Source organism: Sabethes cyaneus, chromosome 3, assembly GCF_943734655.1.
Source record: "Sabethes cyaneus chromosome 3, idSabCyanKW18_F2, whole genome shotgun sequence".
NCBI lineage: Eukaryota > Metazoa > Arthropoda > Insecta > Diptera > Culicidae > Sabethes > Sabethes cyaneus.
Window position 1 is genome coordinate 249,615,399 of NC_071355.1, and position 22,279 is coordinate 249,637,677.

At 41.5% G+C, this 22,279-nt stretch overlaps 2 protein-coding genes across 6 annotated transcripts in view; both read left to right on the forward strand.

The window, feature by feature from the left end:
* LOC128741691 (signal-induced proliferation-associated 1-like protein 1) overlaps nt 1-7,689 on the forward strand; it is a 118,158-nt gene extending 110,469 nt beyond the window's left edge. For all 4 annotated transcript variants that reach the window (XM_053837655.1, XM_053837656.1, XM_053837657.1 and 1 more), the window contains 2 exons: nt 1,403-5,989; nt 6,051-7,689. In XM_053837655.1, the coding sequence (XP_053693630.1) occupies nt 1,403-5,989; nt 6,051-6,557 (5,094 nt within the window). In that variant the 3' untranslated portion in view covers nt 6,558-7,689. The remainder of the gene's footprint in view (nt 1-1,402; nt 5,990-6,050) is intronic.
* A 709-nt stretch (nt 7,690-8,398) lies between these two features.
* LOC128744743 (tRNA-dihydrouridine(16/17) synthase [NAD(P)(+)]-like) overlaps nt 8,399-22,279 on the forward strand; it is a 113,037-nt gene continuing 99,156 nt past the window's right edge. Inside the window, exons 1-2 of one of the 2 annotated variants that reach the window (XM_053841953.1) lie at nt 8,399-8,737; nt 19,592-19,621. The gene's annotated coding sequence lies outside the window, so the exon portion shown is untranslated. The remainder of the gene's footprint in view (nt 8,738-19,591; nt 19,622-22,279) is intronic. The other variant, XM_053841954.1, reaches the window with a different exon arrangement.

The window sequence follows — 22,279 nt, forward strand, 5'->3', positions numbered from 1 at the left end:
TCAATCATTCCATGATTTAGAATATGGTTTTTTCGACTTTTCTTATGAGTTTTCAGCAACCGTGAAAAGTTTAATGCAAAACCTTCTCCAAACCATATTTTTTCTGGATTTCTAAAAAAAACTAACAGTTTTATTCAAAAATCTTCAAATCTTGCTTTGCAATAGATCATGGAAGATTTTGTTCCCTCTTCCTGCTAACGCACATTAGTTGACCCGGTTCTATGTGCGATTGTGCGAAATTAAGTGCACGAAACGTGAACCACGGCAAGTACCAGTGTGGTTGTCTCCTTACCATCGCTGATACATCCAATGTTTAACGTCACCCAATTGTTCCTTCCTAACATGCTAATTTCACCACCCGCTTGTTTGCTGTGACTCTGCGCACAACTTAAAGCAGCTGTAGCTTCTGGCTCTACTGATATCGAATGGCGGGGCTGTGTTCGTCTCGGTCCTCCGAAGCAGAGCTTTCAAAAATTCTCCTAAAACAATTCTTCCGATGACGACGCCGTCTCCGCTTCCTGTTCAGTACCTGATCTGCAAATGAGCTGTTTCAAATCGCTGCTTATTTACTACCAGAACGTACTTGGACTTCGAAATTAAATCGATGTTTTAGTCCTGTGAGAGAATCGGGCTTCGATGTAATAAACCTAATTTGACGTGAAGATTCACTCGCAACAACTAAGCGCTTTTTCTTTAGACGTGATTGGTATCAATATTCCCAACAGCAGATAATTGCTAGGCGGAAGTATGTTGGTCGCTATTTCTAGTAAGCTCAGTTGTTCCATTTTGAAAGAGTCGAAAGGTATCGCGGTTTATTTTTCCACAGCCTGACACAAATTAACCTTAATACCAAGAATCAGCCGCAGATAAGAAATCTCTGAAATAAAGAACGAAATCAAACCCTAATACCGGAATAATCTTGCGACCTGAAAAAGTGTTGTTCTCAACAGACCTCTTTCACTATTGTTTAATGTTTCACTCCAGTAAAGTAAGTTACCTACTCGATGGATGAATCAATTATGATACCAAAACACAAGAAGGATAATTAAAAACATTCGAAGCATCGCATCATAATGTTCCTGTTTTGAAGCCTTTAGTTTCGCCGAACTTTAAAGCCGCGTTTGATTAAGTTGATCACAGCAGCCACCTTGCAAGGTTCGAGTTTTCTTACCGTTCACAAATGACTACGTTCGTACCTAACACACGTATCCAAGTGATCCTCCAACTCATTCCGCAAAGTCTCCAGCATACCGTAGGGGAGCAACTTTGGACCACTGTTCTTATCTATAGTCGGGCTGCTTACTGTCAGTAAAACCGCATTCATGAAGAGAACTAAGATTTAGAATCATCAACCTCTAACAACAACCTAATAGTTTCCCATTTTCATCTCCTCTCCTTCCAGGACTCCAACAATGGGATGATCGGACTGCAGGCGGAGCTCGGTGGTCCCCCGTTGCAGCCACCGACGTCGATGATGACTTCGAACGGAGCCGGCGGTTTACCGAATGGCAATCTGCTGGCAGCAGTATCGCCCGGTGGAGCGCTTCATCATCACATTGGGCCACCACCTTCCCATCTGCATCCTCCACCACAGTCGTCGTTGAGTCAGCAGCAGCAGCAACGTTCCGGTGGAACGGCACGTGAAAGGGCCATGCACGCCGTGGAATACTACAATAGCAATGTGCTGCGAGCGCGAGTCGGTGCTGGGCTGGCTGGAACGCGTACTTCAGTGCACGACCGATATCCCTATATTCAGCGGCATATGGGGATGACCAGTGGAGCCAAGCTGGTGCCTCCCGGCGCGGATAATCTGTATCGAAGTAATTCGAGTTTGGAGTTGATACACGATCACGGTGGACATCACGACGTTTTACATCCGGGAGGGACCAATTTGAGACGCGAGTACGGAAGTCATGGGTCGATTGATGTCATCTCTTCCGATCGGCATCACGGAGGACAATCCACGGGCGAGAGCTTCCTAGCGATGCTAGCCGAATACAGACCGGCAGTGTTTGGGATAGATCACGCGCATCATCACGTTAGTGGAGGACATCATATACATCATGATGGTCGATCTGGTGGTTTATCTTCTGGAGAGGACAGTCTTGACCGGGGCAATGCTAGTCCTAAGCTGAGAATGAAGTTCAATAGATTGTGGTCATCGTCGGGTGCTCACGGGGGGAAAACAGCTCGTTCTCAACAGACGCAAAGTGCGTCGCTGGATGATCCGTCTATAAACGGGAATGCGTCGATGTTGTCTAATGTGAGTGCTACTTCGACTACGACCGTATCCTCTGCCGATATTGAGGAACGCCAACGACGGAGAGCGTTCGCTCATTTTGACTGCCAATCACTAACTGCCAACCTTGGTTATGCTGCCAAATTAAGAGGATTGTTGTTGGCCAGACGACGCAATACGACAACGGGTGCTTCGGCAGCGGCCACTTACGGAACGCGATCGTCCACCCCCGATGGAGACAGTATCGATGAGGATTACGGTGATGGACAGAGCAACCAATTGTTGGACAGTTGTCCTTTCTTTCGTAACGAAATCGGCGGTGAAGAGGAACGGGAAGTCAGTCTGACCCGGATGCAAAATCCACTGCCAGTTGGACAACAGCAAAGGCGGGCGATTCATCGACCGCTGCTAGCCTACGGAGTTTCCGTACTCGAGTGTGGGCCCAGCGAAACGCTGTGGAAGGCAAACACTTGTCCGTACCAAAAAGGTCCCCGGCCGATCGAACAGATCGACAACGGTGCTCTCTACTATCGGCAGTTTTTCTTCGGCCAAGAACACCAAAACTGGTTCGGTATGGACGAACAGTTGGGGCCGGTTGCGATCTCGATTAAAAAGGAAAAACTTTCCCCGAGCCTGGTTCCCAGTCTGGCAATCCACGGCGCAGATGTGACCCCCACCGCAAACCAAACCCAACAGCATCTGTACCGGTTGATTGTACGGACCTCGGAGCTGTTGACGCTTCGGGGATCCGTTATCGAAGATTCCATTCCGAATCCACGCGGAACGGGCAAGCATGTTAGTACCAAAGAAATTCTGGAATACGTTGCGCCAGAAGTACAAATAAGTTGTTTGAGGTTAGGCGTCAGTACGCCTCAGTGCGAGCAGCAGTTGCTAAAACTGGACGAACAAGGACTAACCAACAAGTACAAGGTTGGTATTCTCTACTGCCGAGCGGGTCAATCCTCCGAGGAGGACATGTACAACAATGAAGATGCTGGACCGGCATTCAACGAATTTCTGGACACCATCGGAAACCGCGTTCGCTTGAAGGGTTTCGATCACTACAAAGCCGGCCTGGACAACAAAACGGACTCCACCGGAACGCACTCACTGTACGCCACCTATCAGGACTGTGAAATTATGTTTCACGTGTCCACGATGCTGCCTTTCACGCCAAACAATCGGCAGCAGCTGCTACGCAAACGTCACATCGGAAACGATATCGTAACAATCGTTTTCCAAGAACCGGGTGCCCTCCCGTTTACTCCAAAGAACATACGTAGCCAGTTCCAGCACGTATTCCTCATTGTGCGAGCGGTTAACCCCTGTACGGATCACACCCAGTATCGGGTGGCGGTGTCTCGCTCGAAGGAAGTTCCCGTGTTTGGGCCACCGGTCCGACCAGGCGCGCTCTATTCCAAGGGTCGTCACTTCGCCGACTTTCTGCTATCAAAGGTACTGAACGCGGAAAATGCCGCCCACCGTTCGGAGAAGTTCGCCACGATGGCAACCCGAACTCGGCAGGAGTATCTGAAGGACCTGACCAGCAACTACTGCAGTGCAACGCTGGTTGATACCGGACAAAAGTTTTCGATTTTCCCCAGTAAAAAACGGGAACGGAGTAAGCCTCGGTTCTCGGGTGATCTCACGCAGCGGGGCGCGTTCTGTTGGCAGGTTGTGCTGCACGATAGTGGCCAGTCGACGCAGGTCGATTGTTTTCTGGGTATTTCCGCGGAAACGTTTGTGCTGATTGAGGAATGTACCCGGCAGATTATTTTCGTGACGCCTTGCAAGGCGATTCTCGGGTGGTCAACCAGTCAGAATTCGTTGAGAGTTTATCATCATCAGGGTGAGTGTGTGACACTCAATATGAGAGATTCGGGAGATCGGGATGAGCAGTTGGAGGTTATCGAGCGGTTGAGAGCGGTTACCAACGGTTGTGGGGCTTTGGAGCTGAGTCTGCGAAGGAATCCGATGGGTCAGCTGGGTTTCCACGTGCAACCGGATGGTGTTGTGACGCAGGTGGAAATCTCCGGTCAGGCATGGACGGCCGGATTGAGACAGGGCTATCGGTTAGTGGAAATTTGTAAGGTAGCCGTGGCTACGTTGTCTCACGATCAGATGGTTGATTTGTTGAAAACTTCTGCCCAAGTGACGGTAACGGTGATTGAGTCGTTCGCTGATTTTAGTCCACGTCGAGGTTGTTCGCTGCAAAATTGCCGCTTTAATTCGATGAATTACGAAAGTGATTACGATACTGTACCGGAGAGGGGTGAAAAGAATGGGAAGAAGCATCTGCCGAGTGCTCAGTTGCAATCAGCAAGCCACCGGAAGAGATACGAACGGAACTTCTCTCCTCCGAGGTCCAGCAATAGCAGTGGATATGGCACGGGAAGTAGCAGTCGATCTTTTACGGCTTTGAATCCCAATGGGGTTCCAGCGAACGACCACCGGTACTGTCCGGATATGGGAACTTTAACCAGCTCGTCGAGTGGCCATTCCTCGAACGACGAACGTTGGTATGATGTGTTGGATCCTCAGCAAGAATCTACACCGGTATCGGAACCAAATAACTACCATCATCCAAAGCTTACGGCCTCCAGTAACTCACTGCCCTTAACAGGCGTAACTCCTCGACCGCTTTCCCTGCACGCAGACTCTCGGCAGCTTTTGAACAATGGCAACAACAACAGTGCCAACATTGCCCTCCTCAAGCGTTTGATTATCAATGAAAACGGTGCTCACGGTGAGAACGGATCAACCCCTGTTGAACCTCTCTACACCAGCTCAATGAAGAATCTGGCTAATCACCATCAACTGCTGAGTGCCACCGAGGAAGAAGATCGTTCCCGTAACAATTCCCCCCAGTTGAAACGATCCGCTACGACTACCAATATTTACGGTATCAACGGAGGCGGGGGCAGCAAGAAATCCCAGACAGCCCTCTGCTCAAACGGCGGTCCACTTAGTTCCAGCAGTGCTTCAAGCTCTCGCAACAACAGTCCCCGCCCCAATAGCGGAGTCGTATCCGACGCTAAACTACGACAAAAAACTGCTGCCCCACAGCGAAACAGCGTGAACTACACCGGAAGCTCTCTACAGGAAGATTTAATGAAACTGATCAATCCGGATTACATTGCGGCAGCGGCATCTAGTGACGACAATTTCAACGCCGGATCTCTGGAGAAGATGCAGAAGGGAAACCCAAACAGCCACAGTTTGGGCAACATCTCGTCCCTGGCAGCTTCCGGTGGGCTCAAGCCGATTCAGCAGCTGAGTCAAAAATCGCGCTCCCGTGAGGGCATTAATTTGGGATCGTCATCCAACAATTTGAAGGTTGCCAAAAGCAATGGTAATGTGACTGTGGTGAATGGTTGTTCGGGTTCGGCCCCGAACCAGCAACCGCCGGAGCAGGAGCCGGATGTGATTTTCACTACCGCCCGACCGGCTACGGTAATCTCGAGCACGACCAGCAATTGCTCTAGTCCGGCTAGTGAGCTGAACAGCTGCGGAAAGCAGCCGCACATGAACGAGGATCATCTGAAGATGTCACCCAGCCGAAAGCAGCAGATGTTGGCCGCAGCCGCCGTAGCTGGAGGGATCCTGAAGAGTACTATGATGACGAATGGCAACGATTCCGTTGCAGGTGGTGGTGGCAATTCTGGACCAGGCGGCAAGATCCCTCTGCCCGACATGAAAGAGATGGACTGGAGTAGCCTCGTAGATACGGCGACTAAGGCCATGACGCAGGTTAGTTTCTTTCTTCAAAACAAAATCGTTTTAGAAATTATTTTTTTTCTTGTTGTTTTAGCTCAGCGAATCTGGATCGAAGGCACACCCACAGGCGAATGTCTACTACGACGACATCAGTCAGGTTTTGAACGGCGTGGTCCAACAGCAACAGCAACTGCAACAACAGCAACAACAACTGCAGCTGCTTAAGCAGCAACAACAGCTTCAACACTCTCAAGCGTCCGGTGCTTGCCATCAGAACGGATCCGCAACTCCCGCCTTATCCGATCTATCTTCCACGCCTAGCTCTGCCTCACCCGTTTCCACCGGAAGCGGCAGCGGTAGTAGCAGCAATGCCCAAATGATAGCCATGCAGAACAGTTCCAGTCTGCCCGAGCTGCAGAGTCAAGTTACACAGCTTTCGGATCGGGTGCTTCGCGAGCAAAGGCGACGTCGATCGCTGGAGCACGCTGTCCGACGGTTAACCGAAGAAAACCGACGCTTGCAGGACGAAAGCCAGGCGGCCGTACAGCAACTTCGCCGTTTCACCGAGTGGTTCTTTCAAACCATCGACCGGCAGTCCTAACCAATGACCGACTACAACAAGGGACCATAAAAAAAACTCATGTGCTTAACCAATAGCGTCTTCCACATTCACCTTAAAAAAATATCAACACTAGAAGCAATCGCACCTTTGCTAGCAATAGCAGCAGCACCTCACAGCCATTAACAATGTTTTTTATTGTTTCAAATTCTGTTCATTTTTTAACGATTCCAACTGTTATCGAATGCACGAATTCGTTTCGTCGTTTTACTGAAGACAATGAAGATGCTTAAACCGTGAAAAGACGTACGGCAATCGTCAGTCAAAAGTGAAGTGTATCTCTTGAGTGACCAAAAATATTTAATGTTAGTAAACAAACAAACCTGATAGCAAGCGAACGTAATCAAAACAAAGCAAAAATTTGACACCAGTTTAAAGTTTAATCACTAAGTCGAACGTAATCAATCTATTTATACACTTTTTCTACATTAAAGCAAAATATTACAATAATAATATACGAATTCACACACGAAATCACATTATATACAACATTTAATATAATCATTGCGTATTTATAACAAGTAAACAAAAGAAAAAGCTTTAGCTTAGACACATCAACAGCTGTGCTAACTGAAAAACAAAAAAAACACGTAAATAGAAACGAAAACATACCAAATGAAACCTTATAATTGAAGTCTTGTGTACAATCTGTTAATTTAGAACCTTAAATCTGCTGCATCATGCTAGTTTATATGTATGTATTATTACTTTTACCGCCTACTTAGATGTTAAGTTGTTGTTAAACGTTCTGAAAAGAACTAGAGCTCTAGCGTCTTTTTCTTCCCCCTTAAGGCTGTCTTTCGACGTTCTAAATATTTAAGCTACTTAACATCAATCTATGTACATTACACGGAACACAAAGAAATGATGCCTCTAACTCTATAGATAGTTTTTAGTTTGGTAAACGTTTACTCTAGCCCTATGATAGCGTATTAGGGTCGGCTGAAGCTACATACATATAAGCGGACCAGTTTGTGCTAAATAAAGCAATAAGCGTCCTCCGGACGCCCTTCTAGTTTACGATAAACATACACATATACAAACACAAACACACGCAGGTATCACGAAACAGTTTTGATCAAATTTAGTTGACACACCTAGAAATAATAAAATGCAAAAGATATTAAACTTGCAGTTTTCGCGGAAATCTGTCTGATTTACAGTGAACATACGCATAGGTAACTCACAAGCTCGGTACTACTTTTTCTATTTTTGCTAAAATCCATTTTAAATTTTAATCAGTGCAAGTTGAAGCATGTTTGAACAGCTTTAAATGCAGTTCCTGAGCAAAATGGAAAAAATGACCCCAAAGAATATTTCAAAGAAGTTTTCAGAAGCGAGAATGAACTACCTATTTTACTCTTTATTAAGCGCACGTTTGTCTGCAGCTGCACTGACAAGGACTAAAGCTGATGTCTGTGTCAGTGAAACACCTCATTTTCCCAGCAAATGCATGGCAATTTACATTAGTATATTCCGATCGATTGTTGCAAAAATATTGTAATCCCTGAACTATTAGTGCTGAAAGTAAACCCAGCTACTCTTCGTAACGCTGAAAAATATTGCTTTGCGAAAAACGTATTTAAAGTTTAAAGATTTCCAAAAAACTTCTCGTCTCTATGTGATGAGATAAAAATATCTATACCAGCCACCTGTACGTCGCGTCTTGAAGTAGCGGCCAGTTCATCACCTTGCCGCTTTCGTTACCACGCGCGCTGTTCGTAGCGAATTCGTCATTTCTGAAGGGCGCTAATAGCGAAGACGAACGAAACGTCAAACAATCAGCTGTTGCTGTCTGACACTTTAGCTTGTGTTGTTTTGATTTTCCAAAATCGCGTGCTGCTTTCAGTCGGTTATTTCGGTTTTTAGTGAGTGAATTCAAGTAAACTGAACTAATTAAAGCCGGACTCTGGTTAACCAACCAATTTTTGGTGGATTGTGTGAAACATTTTGTGAATTGATACAAAATATTGATCCACTAATAAAAGTTAGTAAGTCAGTGGTTGTTAGTGGTTTAAATTAAAAATTTAACGAAGGTGGCCCGCATAAAGCATTCGATGTTCGGTTTGCTTGTGGCTTATTGTGATTGAAATATTAAGTCAAGGAAAGCTAGAGCGTGTAAATATTCTACTTTAACTCCTAACAATAAAATTTCTTTCCTGGTAAGTAAATATACGTTGCGAATTAATCTGTAAGAACCACTGCAAAGTTTTTTTTTTAATATTTACTATTAGAAATAACATGTGGGGGACCGGTTTCATGGATGCTCGAAAAAAATCCGGTAAATATCAAGAAAAATCGATTCAACTTGCAAAAGCCAAGGAATTCTATTTAAGATCAGCGGTTTTTTACATTCCTATAGCTTTTTTGAAAACTATCTTAGCGAGCTGCTCTCAAGGGGGGCCCTGTAACCGAAAGGTTACCGAGTCTGCCTTGACAAGCGGAGTGGTCGTGGATTCGAATGTTGGTAGAATCAGGCCAGTGACTTTAGCATGGGTTTATTCCCAGGCCCCTCGTCATCCTTCCCTCTGTAAAATGTAAAATTTCAGCTTAATCACACTTGTAAATCGGGTTAAGTTCGAAGTTTTGCTTCTACATGAAACTGTTTTCTCAAGTAGAACAAAATCTTGTTCCCGTTGTGATTGCTACTGAATTGCTTGTTTTTTCCTTGATCCGGTTTATAATCTGTTCCGATATCAAACAGTTTTTTGAACTTTGTACTTTGTTGATTTGAATTAGTTGTTCCCCGATCATTGTAAATCATTGTATTCGGGACTTTATTATTATTAAATCAATGGGCCGGATTTAGCCCCAATTTTTGTCAGGTTTACATATTTGTCTATTTTGATTGTAAAATTCAACTGACATGGTTGTCTTATTGAATATTAGTCGTGCTTATAAAAATCTAGTGCTTACAAATTTATGTTCAAACTTATGTGACGGATCGCCGAACTCAAAAAAAAATTTCAACTACAGAGAAAGTTCGAATGCAGGCAGTTTTTGTTTTGTTTCATCCAAAAGTTGTTCGATGGAAACTTGACTGAAGTAGTCCGGTTGATAGGAGGGAGTGCTGCAACGCACGGAAGCTCAAAACAGATAGAATTGTCGATAAAAATATCTGTGCTACACATACTTTACCAGCCGAGAGCCGGGGTGGCTCATGCCGTATCATGAATTCCTCTCCATTGTACCCGGTCCTGGGCTACTCGTCGCCAATTCGTTGCGCGTCTCGACACACGCTAGCCGGTTTCAACCTGGTCGAACCATCTAGCACGTTGGATCCCTCCTCTCCTGGTGCCGGTGGGATTCTTGAAAAGAATGGATTTCACTGCACAGTCGTCCGGCATCCTTGCGACGTGGCCGGCACACCGTAGTCGCCCAACTTTCGCCAGGTGTACGGTGGGATGGGTGGGAATCTCCAAGCAGTGCTTGTAGCTCGTGATTCATATGCCTCCGCCGGATGACACCTTCACTAGCGTCCATCCCCATGCCGTAACCCTCTGCGCTATTCGAAAGGACTCGAGAATGTCCCCGAAACGCGCACGTAACACATCACTCGCTCCAGTGTAACTTTAATCAGCCGGTCAGTTTGTCCGGAAAACCGTACTCGTGCATAATCTGCCATAGCTGTTCGCGTTCGACTGTATCGTATGCTGGTCTGAAATCCGCGAAATTATGATGCGTGGGCACGTATGCCGACAAGCATAACTTTATTCTTTCTGAGAAAAAGAAGCGAATAGAATACTTTTCTTTAATGAGAAGTGTATTAAAAATGGAAGATATAAAGTAAATCTTAATGCTGTTAATAAAAACTAGCATTATTCGCTTTGACGGCAGATATTTATAGCAATACACATATTTTTCTTGTTGAAGTGCGGCAAAATGGCTAAATATTTTCATTTTTATTTTTTCCCACATTTTGGCAGTTGCGTAATTTGATTTCTGTAGTGCGATAGAACTTGAAAATCAAGCGAATAAGGTTGTTTTTTTAAATCAAGTAAATGGAACCCTTGTTCAATATGCACTAACGTTCAATATGCTTTTACGCGACAAACAAAAACTCTTGGACCTTCAGAAAGCGATGAAAAAATGACTAAAACAAATAGAAAACACAACGAAAAGTCGGCAAAAGACGGCGGAATGTTGACGAAAATGTGAATAGAAGTCAATCGAACTGTGATGAAAAGATGACAAAAATACGATAACAAGACGACAAAAAAACTGCAATAAAAAACACGACAAAAAATGGGGAAGAGACTTTTAAAAACTGCCAAACAGTCGATAAAACATACAAAAAAGACTACAAAAAGATGGCAAATATACGTCTTCGAAAAGACGCCGAAAGAACAACGAAGGGACAAGAAAAATAGAATAATTTTGTTGTCTTGGCAACAAACAGGACGAGAGATGATAAAAAGAAGGCAATGAAAACGCAGAAAAGGCAGCAAAATGTCATAAAACGAAAATACGATGGAAAGATGGCAAAAAACCCATAAAAAGACGATAAAAATATAATGGAAAAATGACAATGAGATGACGAATACGGAGAAAAGGCAATTAGGAGATTACAAAAAGACGGATAAAGCAACGATAATATGACGAACAGACAATGCAAGGTAGCGAAAAGATGATGAAAGAACGATGAAACGATAGCAAATAATAGACAAATAGGCAGTGAAATGCCTGCGAAAAGATATGACGAAGAAGTGAAGACAAGTAGGCGAGAAGTTTAAAAACGACAAAAACGTTACAAACAACGACAAAATTGCCAAAAAAGCCATACAAAACGACGAAAAGACTGTAAATAGATGAAGCCTTTGGCTAAAGGTATAGGAGAAACAATTAAAAGTCTGTAAAACAGTGACAGGCTATGCCAAAAAAGTCACTAATAACGATGCCATCAAACCAAAAACGACACAAAAAGCAATAAAAAATGACAAACAAACCACTGAAAAGAGACAAAAAGGCGATGATAGAATACCAAATAATGAAAAACGGCCAACAGACGTTAAAGGACAACAAAAAAACGAGAGGTTAACACGAGAGGAGTGGTGTAGTGGTTAGCATTCACACTTCTCACGTCGAGGATTCGGGTTCAAATTGCAGTCCCACAGAAACCACGAATGACTCAAGCTGTTAAAGTGTTTAACTCCGGATTTTTCTTCAGCAAAACCTGGCATCAAAGCAGCAGTCGACCCGATCCCATTTTTTGTATATGGAACAAACAACTTATTCCGTTCCTTACTCCAATAGCTTCTCCGCCTCCCAAATCCTGAAAATAAGTCAGTGTGGAGCCGTTGGCAGTATTTCTCGACCATGGTTATAAAGCTCTGTTGGATGGCGGGCCTTACTGGGTGGCGGCTTTGTTGTTCTTCAGGAACCCGAGTTTTTAGTTTGACTTTTTGAAGGTTAGATGCTGCTGAGAGCTTACTAGCTTCCACAGGCATTCCTAGGTTAACTTCCGGTTTACCTCCTTCTACAACTTGACCATTGAGGTGTTTATCGTAGAACAGCTTCTGCTTGTCGACCCCCTTGCGCTCGTTTGTTGTCAGTTTCCTACGTCGTATGTCAGGTTTTAGTGTGTAGCCCTTACCTTATTGGTGCAACTTCTCGTAAAACTTGTGTATGTTCTAATTCTTTAGGATCTCTGTCCTCCTGTCCTGGATCACGGTTGGTCAACTGGCTTCTTGCACGTTGTTATTTGGCCATGTCATTCCTAGTGGAAATGCTTAGATAAATTTTCCAAGTATTTTTTTCCTTTTCGCCGGCTGATAGGGTAACATCAAACCAATCATTTAGCATGCTTCGGGGCTCTTTAACTAGTGCAGCAGTAGCGGCCTCTCCGATAGCCGAGCGTATCCTTCCTCAAACCTCTTCGAGGTCAGAAGCACCTCATCCAGTATTCGCGCGTAGTTCTCGGTAAATTCCGGAATATTAAGCTGACTGGCGGTCAGCCGAGAAGGACGGCTTTGACGTGTCTGGTATACGGTTGACGGCTTTGAGCCTACATTTTGCTACTACTGCTATTAGGTGATGGCCAGAGCCAATACCCGCACCCCATAGGAAACGTATGGTGGTGAAAAAGGGGCGTCCAGGGGCGTGGGAAAAAGGTGCTTCGGGTCGGGTCATCAGACCCTGGGAAGCTGCAAAGTTCATATCACCTAAATTTTTAAATGAAAAAATTGAAGTTCAGATAGTTTGAGAACATTTTGTAAAATTTTTAGTTGAAATATTAAAATACTATTTTTGACTAATAAATGTAATAATTATTTTATAGTTGAAAATATATACTAAATGCGCAAAAGTATAAGAAATTGTATTCTATTTTACTGTTTTGCTCATATTTGAGATTCTAACTTTAGTTAAAAATAACTTTATACTTAACAGATATGCGTGTCTCTTTTTTTCCTTTTATCGACTTTAGGTCACTTTACTTTTCTTTTTCGGGAAGAGTAGAAGCTTCATGTGAAGAATGAAAAATTAGATTATCTGAAAAATCTTGATTTTAGACTAATAATATTGATTAAGCGAACAATATGTCTGTCAATTTATTGGATAAAATTTTATAACTCGCTGTCTGAGAGCCGCAAGCAGAGAAGTTTCTTGTAGATTTAATTAACTTCATGTGGATTAAAACAAAAAAAAAACTCCTAATCGGCTGAATTATTCGAAACACTTCTTAATCTCTTCTGTGTGACACGATTGTTGCCGTCTGGACACTGCTGATGAGGATTATCATCATTATACGAGCAGAAGCGGGTGACGGTAATAATGCCAGATAAATTCAATTAATGCGGAGATTTCGTCCTTTATCGGCAGTAGTGAGTGTCGTCTTGAATGGCGTAGTGTAGTGAGGACACCTATAAAAGCACAAACTGCTGTAACATATACAGCGAATATGGGCTGACGTGGCCAAACGGTGTCACGTTCTGGCCGCACAGGGATGCGGATGGGAGGGTTTTCGCCGTGACAAGAAGGGCTGTACCCATGAGGGAGTTAATTAAACCATTTCAACGTGAGCTTCACTGCAGCAGGAACGTGACCGGGAAGATTTTCAGAATCAGCCGTCCGTTCAGCCGAACTGCCGATTACAACGTGATGTGCTCCGTATAATATGGTAACAACTTTAACGATGTGTTGTAGCCGAAGGCTACATTTGAAATTTTATTGTTTATATGTCAGCTTTCCAGTTATTTTTACGGGCTTCTGGCTACGTGCTAAACGTTCTATTTACCACGCGCTCTGATCGTCGATTTACCAACGTATTTATTTTCTGTTCCATTCAAACCGGTCTGTATTGAAAGTTCTGCTAATTCAATTGGGAAAGCAGTTGAGGAGAGTAAATAAATTAAATCAATCCACTTCAGAAACCACTTGTTTCCCCCCGTTTTTCGTTACGTCGAGTAAACACGGACAGGAACTAACTTGGAAACCGTTGATATAATTTCCGGTTTGTTTGCCCTGTTTTGCTTTTTATCGTTTACACTGATTTCTATACAAAACAGTTTGCTCGCCTATAGTAACTAACGATTACACAGAGTGTTACACTGTTGACTTTATATTGATATATTGATTTTCTTGTAAAAGTATTTGGACTTTGCTTTGAATCAAATTGTCTGTATGATATTTGATGCTACCCGTTTTTACCCAATGTGACTTTTAGATTTACTGCTAATTCTTCCAATTGAAATGACCGGTTGCATAACACTTATGTACATTCGAACACTTGTGGACACATTTTCGAACCCAACCATCAACAGGATTGGTTTGTTTCGCTGTAAGCCCTTTAATCCTATGTTGCGTTCTTTTGCTTTTCTGGTTATTTTTACAACGCCCAAAATGAACAAGCGATTTGGTTCGAAAAATACTTATGCAAATAACGACGAAAACGAGCAAAATAAACGATAAAAGGCAAGCGTCGACGAAATAATCCTTTCGGGCGGATGAAATGAGCAGGATGTTGCGATGTTGTTGTATATCGGGAGTGGGCGACCCGCGGCAAAAAGTTTCCCCGTGCGGTGCAAAGTGAATTTCCCGCCGATTTCCTCTTTCATCACCCGCAACAGCACGATGTGGACGCTGCGTTTGGATGGTCCATGCTGAAAAATGCTCGATGGCAGAATGAATAATCCTGTTTGCTCTGTTGGTTTGGGTTTGAAAATCGGATCACATCGGAAAGAAGTGTATCCGCTCGGTGACAGATTTTGCGATTTGGGTCGACCATCCATGATGCTTTGCGCTTGCTTTCCGTCGCGCTTCGTTGATGGGGAGGAGCTGCAGGTTTATAATACTTTACAAGAGATTGTTCGAAGTTTCTGATGCAAACTCACATTATTTTTTGATTTTAAATTGTTCTCAACCTTGTAAGAATGACATAGAGTAAAAATGCATCCAACCAGATTGAACTGAAAACCATTTTCTTTCACTTTCATTCAACCAATATGAACTCAATACAATCATACCAAAACTAAAAATTAAATATTTCGATAATAACATACTGTTTTACGAATATTCATAATTTCAGAGCTTTAAAGACATTCTGTTTGTGATACGTGGGCGATAAAGTCAAAGTTTAAATTACTCAAAATAATGTTTTTGGCGCTTGGTTCTTTCTGGCAGAACCCCGGCCATTTAATGTTCAAAATTAGACTACAATTTGGGCATACAGACAGGAAGTTTTACTTGAAATTAGGATTGACATATTTCATCTTACTCTTTCACACGTTTTTTCTTCTTTTCTATACCTTTTTTTCTCTTTTTTAGTCTCATTTTTCCGTTTTTCTTTTCTGTACCATTTACTTGGTTTTTGCTCTATCTTTTCTTCCGTTTTTCTTTTTTTTCTCTCGTATTATTTTATTTCCATTCCCATTCTTTATTATCAATCATGTTCCTCTTTTCGATGCCCCGTTTTTTCTTTTTTCTGTTACGTTTATCCCGTTTTTTGCTCTGTGGTTCCTTTTTATTTTCCGTTTTTCGTGTTTTTCTGTTTAGTTTTACCTTTTTTGAGTTCATTTTTCTTATTCTTTTCTTATTTTTCTGTCCCATTTTCCCATTCCATTTCCATTTTCCATTCCCATTTTGTCCCATCTTTCTCCTATATCCCGCTTGGCTTCTATTTCCCGTTTTCATCGTTCCCTTTATCGGTTTTCGTTTTTCCTTCTCGCTGTTTTCCTTTTCTCTTTTGGTTTCTCTTGTTACCTGTTCCGTTTTTGCTTACTTGCGACTTGCCTCGTTTTCCCATCTATTCTATCGCGTTCTTTTCTTCTTTTTCTGTCCCGTTTTCCTCTATTTGTCCCGTAATTCTCTCTCGTTTTTCCTTTTTTCTGCACTCTCTCTCTTCTTTTTCCCTTCCGTTTTTCGCCCTTTCAGCCCTGATTTTCCTCTTGTTTGTCTCTTTTCTGTTCCGTTTTTCTTCCTTATTATTTTATTTTTAGGTTCGTTTTTCCTTTTTTCAGTCTCGTTTTTTATTTTCTATCCTTTTAACTCTTCTTTTATTTTTGTGTGGTTTCGTCTGTTCCGTTCTTCCTCTCATTATGGCCTTTTTTTGTTACGTTCTTTTTTTTGTTTCAATTTTTTCTCCATTTTCATCTTTCAGTTTGCGATCCTCAATTTTCCTGCTCTCATATTTTCTTCTTTTCTTCTTTTTCTATTCTGTTTTCTGCTCAGTCAAATTACTTGCCTCGTTTTCAAATCACTTCCCTCGTTTTCTTTTCCGGTTTCCCACCTAGTCTATCGCGTTCTTTTTTTCTGTCTCGTTTTTCCTACTTCACTTTCTCGTTTTCTTTTTTTTCTGCCCGCTGTTTCCTCTTTCTCTTCTTTTTCCGTTCTATTTTCGCCTTTTTCAGCCCACGTTCCACGTTTCGTCCTTTTTTCTTTTTTCAGTCGCGTTTTTTATTTCCCTTTTATTTATTATTCCTTTTTCATTTTTGTTAGGTTTTGTCTGTTCCCTTCTTCCTTTTATTATGGTGTGCATTTCTTCCTATTCTGTTACGTTCTTTTTTTTTTGTTTCCATTTTTACTCCATTTTCCTCTTCCAGTTCTAAATTTTTTTGCTCCCATATTTTCTCCTTTTCGTTTCCTCCTTTTCCATCCTGTTTTCTGCTTCTTGTGTTCCGTGTTTTCTCCTTGTCTGTCCAGTTTGTCCTGTTGTTGTTGTTTCTTTGTCGTTTCCCTTTTCTCTCATTTATCGTTTTTCTGTCCCATTTTCCCTCTTCTCACAATTTTTCTTTTCCACTTCTTTCCACTTTCTTTTTTTACGTCCCGCTTTTTCTCCCATTGTGTCGATTTTTCTTTCGTTTTTCTTATTTATATACCAGTTTTTCTTTCTCTCATTTGCGTTTTTCAATACCGTTTGTCCAGCTTTTGGCACGATTCTCCTCGTGCTTTTTCCGTTTTTCCCCATGAGCAGCATTTTCAGGTCCGTTTTTCTTTTTTTTCCAAGTCTCGTTTGTATTCTATCCCGTTACTCCTTTCTTTTTTTGGTTTTTGTTTGTTCCGTTCTTCCTTTTATTCTTTCCTGCTTTTCCCCCTTTTCTGTCACATTTTGTTTTTCGTTTTACGCCGTCTAACTTCTGTTTTCATTTTTTCTCTCCATTTTCCTATTTTTCCCTTCTCATTGCTCAATTTTCCTGCTCCCATATTTTCTCTTTTTCTTTTCATCCTTTTCTACTCTGTTTTTCGCTTTTTTGTTCCGTTTTTTTCTCCTTTCCTGTCCAGTTTGTCCTCATTTTCTTTCCTTTTCCTCTTTTTCTTTATCGCCGCCCTTCATTTCTCGCATTTTTTCTGTTTTTCTCTTTTGTTTTCGCTCTTTTTCCATCCAGTCTTCTCTTTTTTGCCTCGTTTTAAATTTTATTCCATTTTCTTCTTTTCTTTTCTTTTTTCTTTTTTCACGCGCTGTGGGGGAACAATGGGAGGAAATGGTGACACGAATTTTCTTTAGTTTTTCTTTTTTTGTCATTTTTTCTCTCTTACGTTTTTCTTTTTTTTCTATTCCGTTTATCACGGTGTTCCCCGTGCTTTATCCCGTTTTTTCTGTGTTTCTGTCTCGTTTAACGACGAGTTCTATTCCATTCTTCATTTTGGTATGTCCTGCTTTTCGTGTCCTTTTCACGTAACGTTCTAATTTTCGTGTTATGCCATTTGAATTCCTTTTTCATTTTTTATCTCCATTTTGCTTTCTGTTCTCGTTTCTCAATTTCCTCAATTTGTTCTTTGCTTCCATTTTCCACCAGTTCTGTCCGGGTTGTCCTCATTTTCATTTTCGTTTTCTACTTTTTCATTATCGTGCTCCTTCTTTGCTTTCATTTTTCTGTTTTCTCTTCCGTTTTCGCTTTTTATCGGTCCTGGCTCCAATTTTTTTGTCTCGTTTCCACTTTATTCTTCTATTTTTTCCTCTTTTTACGTCCTGGTTTTCCTTCCACTGTGTCACGATTTTTCTTTGGTTTTTCCTATTTTCGTGCCAGTTTTTCTTTTTTTTCTTTTTTGCATTTTTCCTCTTTTTATATCTCGTTTGTTCAGTTTTTTTTCTCCAAGAGCAGTAAGAGACGAACTACTCCTTCATCCAGCAGTAATCCAATTGTGAATTTACTTAGATTTTCACAAGAAATTGTTTGCTCGTACAGCGTTCTGTTCGGTTCATGAATTAGGTAAATATTCAGGAAAACCGAGTCTTTTGGCCATAACTCAGGAACAATAAAAAAACTTTGTATACATTTTATCATTAAAGGTTGCACCATTACTTAAACTTAAAATTGGACATAAAATTTAAAATGAATACAAATTGATTTTTAAAAAAAACTTGATATGAAGTTGATCTTGAAAGCATTCAAAATTGAACATGAAATCAGACTTGAAAACACCTGGGGTGATATCACAATAGAATAACGATACTGGTCGCAGTGATGAGTCCATACAGAAAAAAGGCAAGTGAGGCTGGCACCCACGTTCTTTCGGTTGGTACCCGAATGTTTTATTAACTAAACTACTGTCACACCCTTATATTAGGCAGTCTAAAATTGAATCTTTGTTTTATTCTCTTAGTTTTTATACACTCGAACTTTATTCTCGACTTCGTCCTTTTCAAGAGTTCTATATTGGGAACCAGGATACTGCTATATTCTCGAATAAATTGTGTATTGGTAAAATCCAACCAGTCCTAACTACGTAATCACCTAGCTTAGGATTATTTTCTGTTAGGAGTTTAACTCATTTTAAATTAATCTTAAAACCTAAATAGATGTCAAGCAAAAAAATGACAAAGGCCATTGTTCCCCATGCAGACAATGTTTATTTATTCATTTTTCCTGCTCCTTGCTGCCCGGCTAGCTTCGGTCGCACCGGTTGGTTTTCCAATTTAGCACTTCTGCATCCGAAACCTGCACACGGACCCGGCAGGGGCCTGCCTACATGTGAACTGCGCGGAGCTCCATTTGCGGTGTGCCTCAACCGGCTCGTTGGTGTAGACACGTGGGAACTGATTGCTCTGTGTAATCTCGCAAGTATAACCCCAACCCAAAACCCAATCCAAATTTACGCACTAAAGCCCTGCCTGTCCGGCCCGTACAAGCTCAACTTTTCTGTGAAGAGTTGACGCTCGAAGCCTATGTGCCTCGGCTAGGGTTAAAATGCGGAAAACCGCCTCCTGTGCACACGATGGTATGCGGACACTCTGCAGGATTTCACCACATAACGGTGTATATCGAATGACGCAAAAGATAAACTAGGATTTAATGGGACGAGTTTGCTGGCGGCATGGCATGGAAACCATTGTGCTAGGTTCTTGATGTAGAATTTAATCCCACGCGCCAACTCCGGAAGCCATTATTATCTCATATCTATGGGCCGGCCATTGTTGTTGTTGTTGTTGTTGTTGTTTGCCGGAAACAATACCGCCATCTCTGGTGTGGACAGCATTACCGCATGAATTTATCGTTATTTGTTTTGTTTCTCGTTAGCCAGTTTGCGCCGGCAAGGTTCTTTTCTAGTTTCAATAGAATCTCTTTCTTCCCTATTTCTAGGTTCGGGATAATCGGGCATTGGACAGATTGGTAAGTTCATTTTATCTTTCCCAACTTCGATTATGTTTGATTGGATTCCAAAATAATGACTAACTAAATAATAGTAGCTTCATTGTTTGGCAAATTTATTTATGATCTTCTCATGAATAATGCAGTTTCGTTTAATATCATAGTATGTGTGAGTATGGTGGCTTATTGTTAACTCCAAATAATAGTTTTCAAATTTAAATAATCCGAGCAATTGTGTGGACCAAGCGAAAAACGGGGACAATTGTATATGAGCAAATAAATAATTTTTATATTAATCCCTGTATATATTTGTTGTGCTTGCATGGAATTCAATGTCGCTTGGCACTTGTGTTACTTTACTTATTCCCAGTACTGGATTCAAAACATACAACGTTGCCATAGAGAAACATCGGACTCCGACGTAATGGGGGCCGAGTTTCCAAAGTAACAGATTATACTATGAAAAATTGTTCCTGCAAAAACATATGGTAGAATGACGTTCTATTTAAAAATAACAGCTACTTCCTAGTGCTGCAGCACTGCACAACTGGAAGCAACATCATGCTCCAATTTTATCGTGATTGTACGGTGAAATATGCTGAATGATTGATTCGCTAGGTATCGCGCTCGTGGTTGGTATTTTATTTAGCAGCCCAAACAACCCACTCCAGTACAGTAGTCTAACGGGCATGTAAATGTTGCCAGTTGCCAGTGATCGCACACACAGTTAACCAAAGCCCAATGTATGTCACCATAGAAGCGACAAGTTGTAGATCCTTGCAGGAAAGGTGAAACGTCTGGCTTGGTGCCGAGCAAGTTTGTTTACGCTTGCAATCACTTGGTCGACCGTGGCAGGCATGCGCGTTTTGAACCTCACGGAAGGGGAGATGAGTTCCGTGGAATTCCCTTTACCGGTAGAGGGTGTTAACTTGTTCTGAAAAGAGACTATTTGCCCTTTTCTGTGTTTCGAACGAATCTTTATTTCGTTCGACTTGTTTCAAACAGAATGTAGGTCTTATATTATGTTAGGTAAGTCTCCGGATAGCAACCCGTGCATTAACTACGGAAAAAAGACTTTTTTCAAATTATGCGTGTTTGGTTATAATTATTGAAAAGCGGACTAAGGGTGCTGCCTTGAGGAACCTTGATGTTCACTTGCTTCTGAAAACTTGTACCTCTATTGTTCCAAAGAAAATAATAATTGTATCCACTCGTGATAAATAGCTAGAACCAAAAATAATTTACAAATTTAATAAATATCTAGAATCTTAATCTTCACTCATTGCTGCTCAATTGAGAGAAAAAATCGTCAATATTGTCGATTAGTGCTGCTAAGTACAGTCAAGGTACTACATTCCGCTATCGAAACTTAACCTTCTGTTTTTTATACGCTGCGAAGTCAGCCCGCTATAAAATTTTCAAAATTAAAACTAAAATTTTAAAACTGTGTTAAAATTTTAAAACAGCAATAATACATCTTGTACCTGTCACATTCTCGATTAACAAGGTATTACAGTAGCAAAATTTTAACCTTTTTATAATTTTCAACCCGAAAAGTTCTTTGACCTGTTTAGGAATTTTTGGTGACAGCGGCACGATACTCCGTGCCTTACGTTAGCCATTGGTAATACAGGGATACATGTTGGCGTTATGTTCCACTAGATTTTAACCATGTTTAGCCTACTTTAAACGACAAATCCTCAAAAGCTTTCCTAACTAAATCTTCATTAGTTTCATTAGAGATATCTACAGGAGGCCATATGACGATGAGTGATTTTTGATATTGGGGAAGTTTGAGTGTTTGATTGAGACAAAATTGTGCTCAAACAAAAAATTTTTAGATTCTTAAGCAATTTCCTTCGAAAATGTAAAAAAGAGTTCTCTCTAACGGTAAAATTTTATTTAATTTCTTACAGAGTTTGTATGTGTTTGTGAAATAAAAAATATGTTATCTCGTGGATTGACAGTATAGCGGAATACTTTTGGCAGACTCAACGTCCTCCTGGGCGTTTAATCCACCGTGCAGAGTTTCAAAAAGGCTAAGAAATCATTAAGCTTTCATTCAAGTATTTAGAAGGTGCATGTCAGAAGCCGTAAGATTACAAGATTTGTTCGAAGTGTGTGGGATTTGGCTGTCACTCAGCTAAAAAGCTAAGCTTAAAAGTCTTTCTAAGACTCGACCCTTCTTTAACGACTTCGCCGTCGGCTGTTAGAGTACAGAACAATTATGTAAACGTCAACCTTAACCGAGATTCGAACTGATACGAGTTGGGCGAGTTTTTCGCAATATTTCGCAATGGCGCTCGTTTAGCTAGTTACTTTTGAGTGAAAATTACAACTTGAAAGAATCGGGTGTACTTTAATGGAAGAATAGTCATTAGTTTGATGGCGTAGGTTTTACGATGTTGCCCGTTGAGGGTTAATATGGGATTACATCGACCTTACGTCGGCCTCCCAAATTTCGCGAAAACTGCGCGGCGTATGAAACGTATTAAGCTTCAGTTGATGTTGCTCTTCTTGAAACCAGGCTGCAGTCTAATAACGGTCAGAGCAAACGCACCTGTTAATAATCCATAAATGATTACAGAAAGAAGTAGAATCGATCCAAAGCAAAAGCTTTGTAGCATTAGAACCTAGCTAAAAACAGCGAAGATTAGTTTTGATTAATCAAGTCGTCTT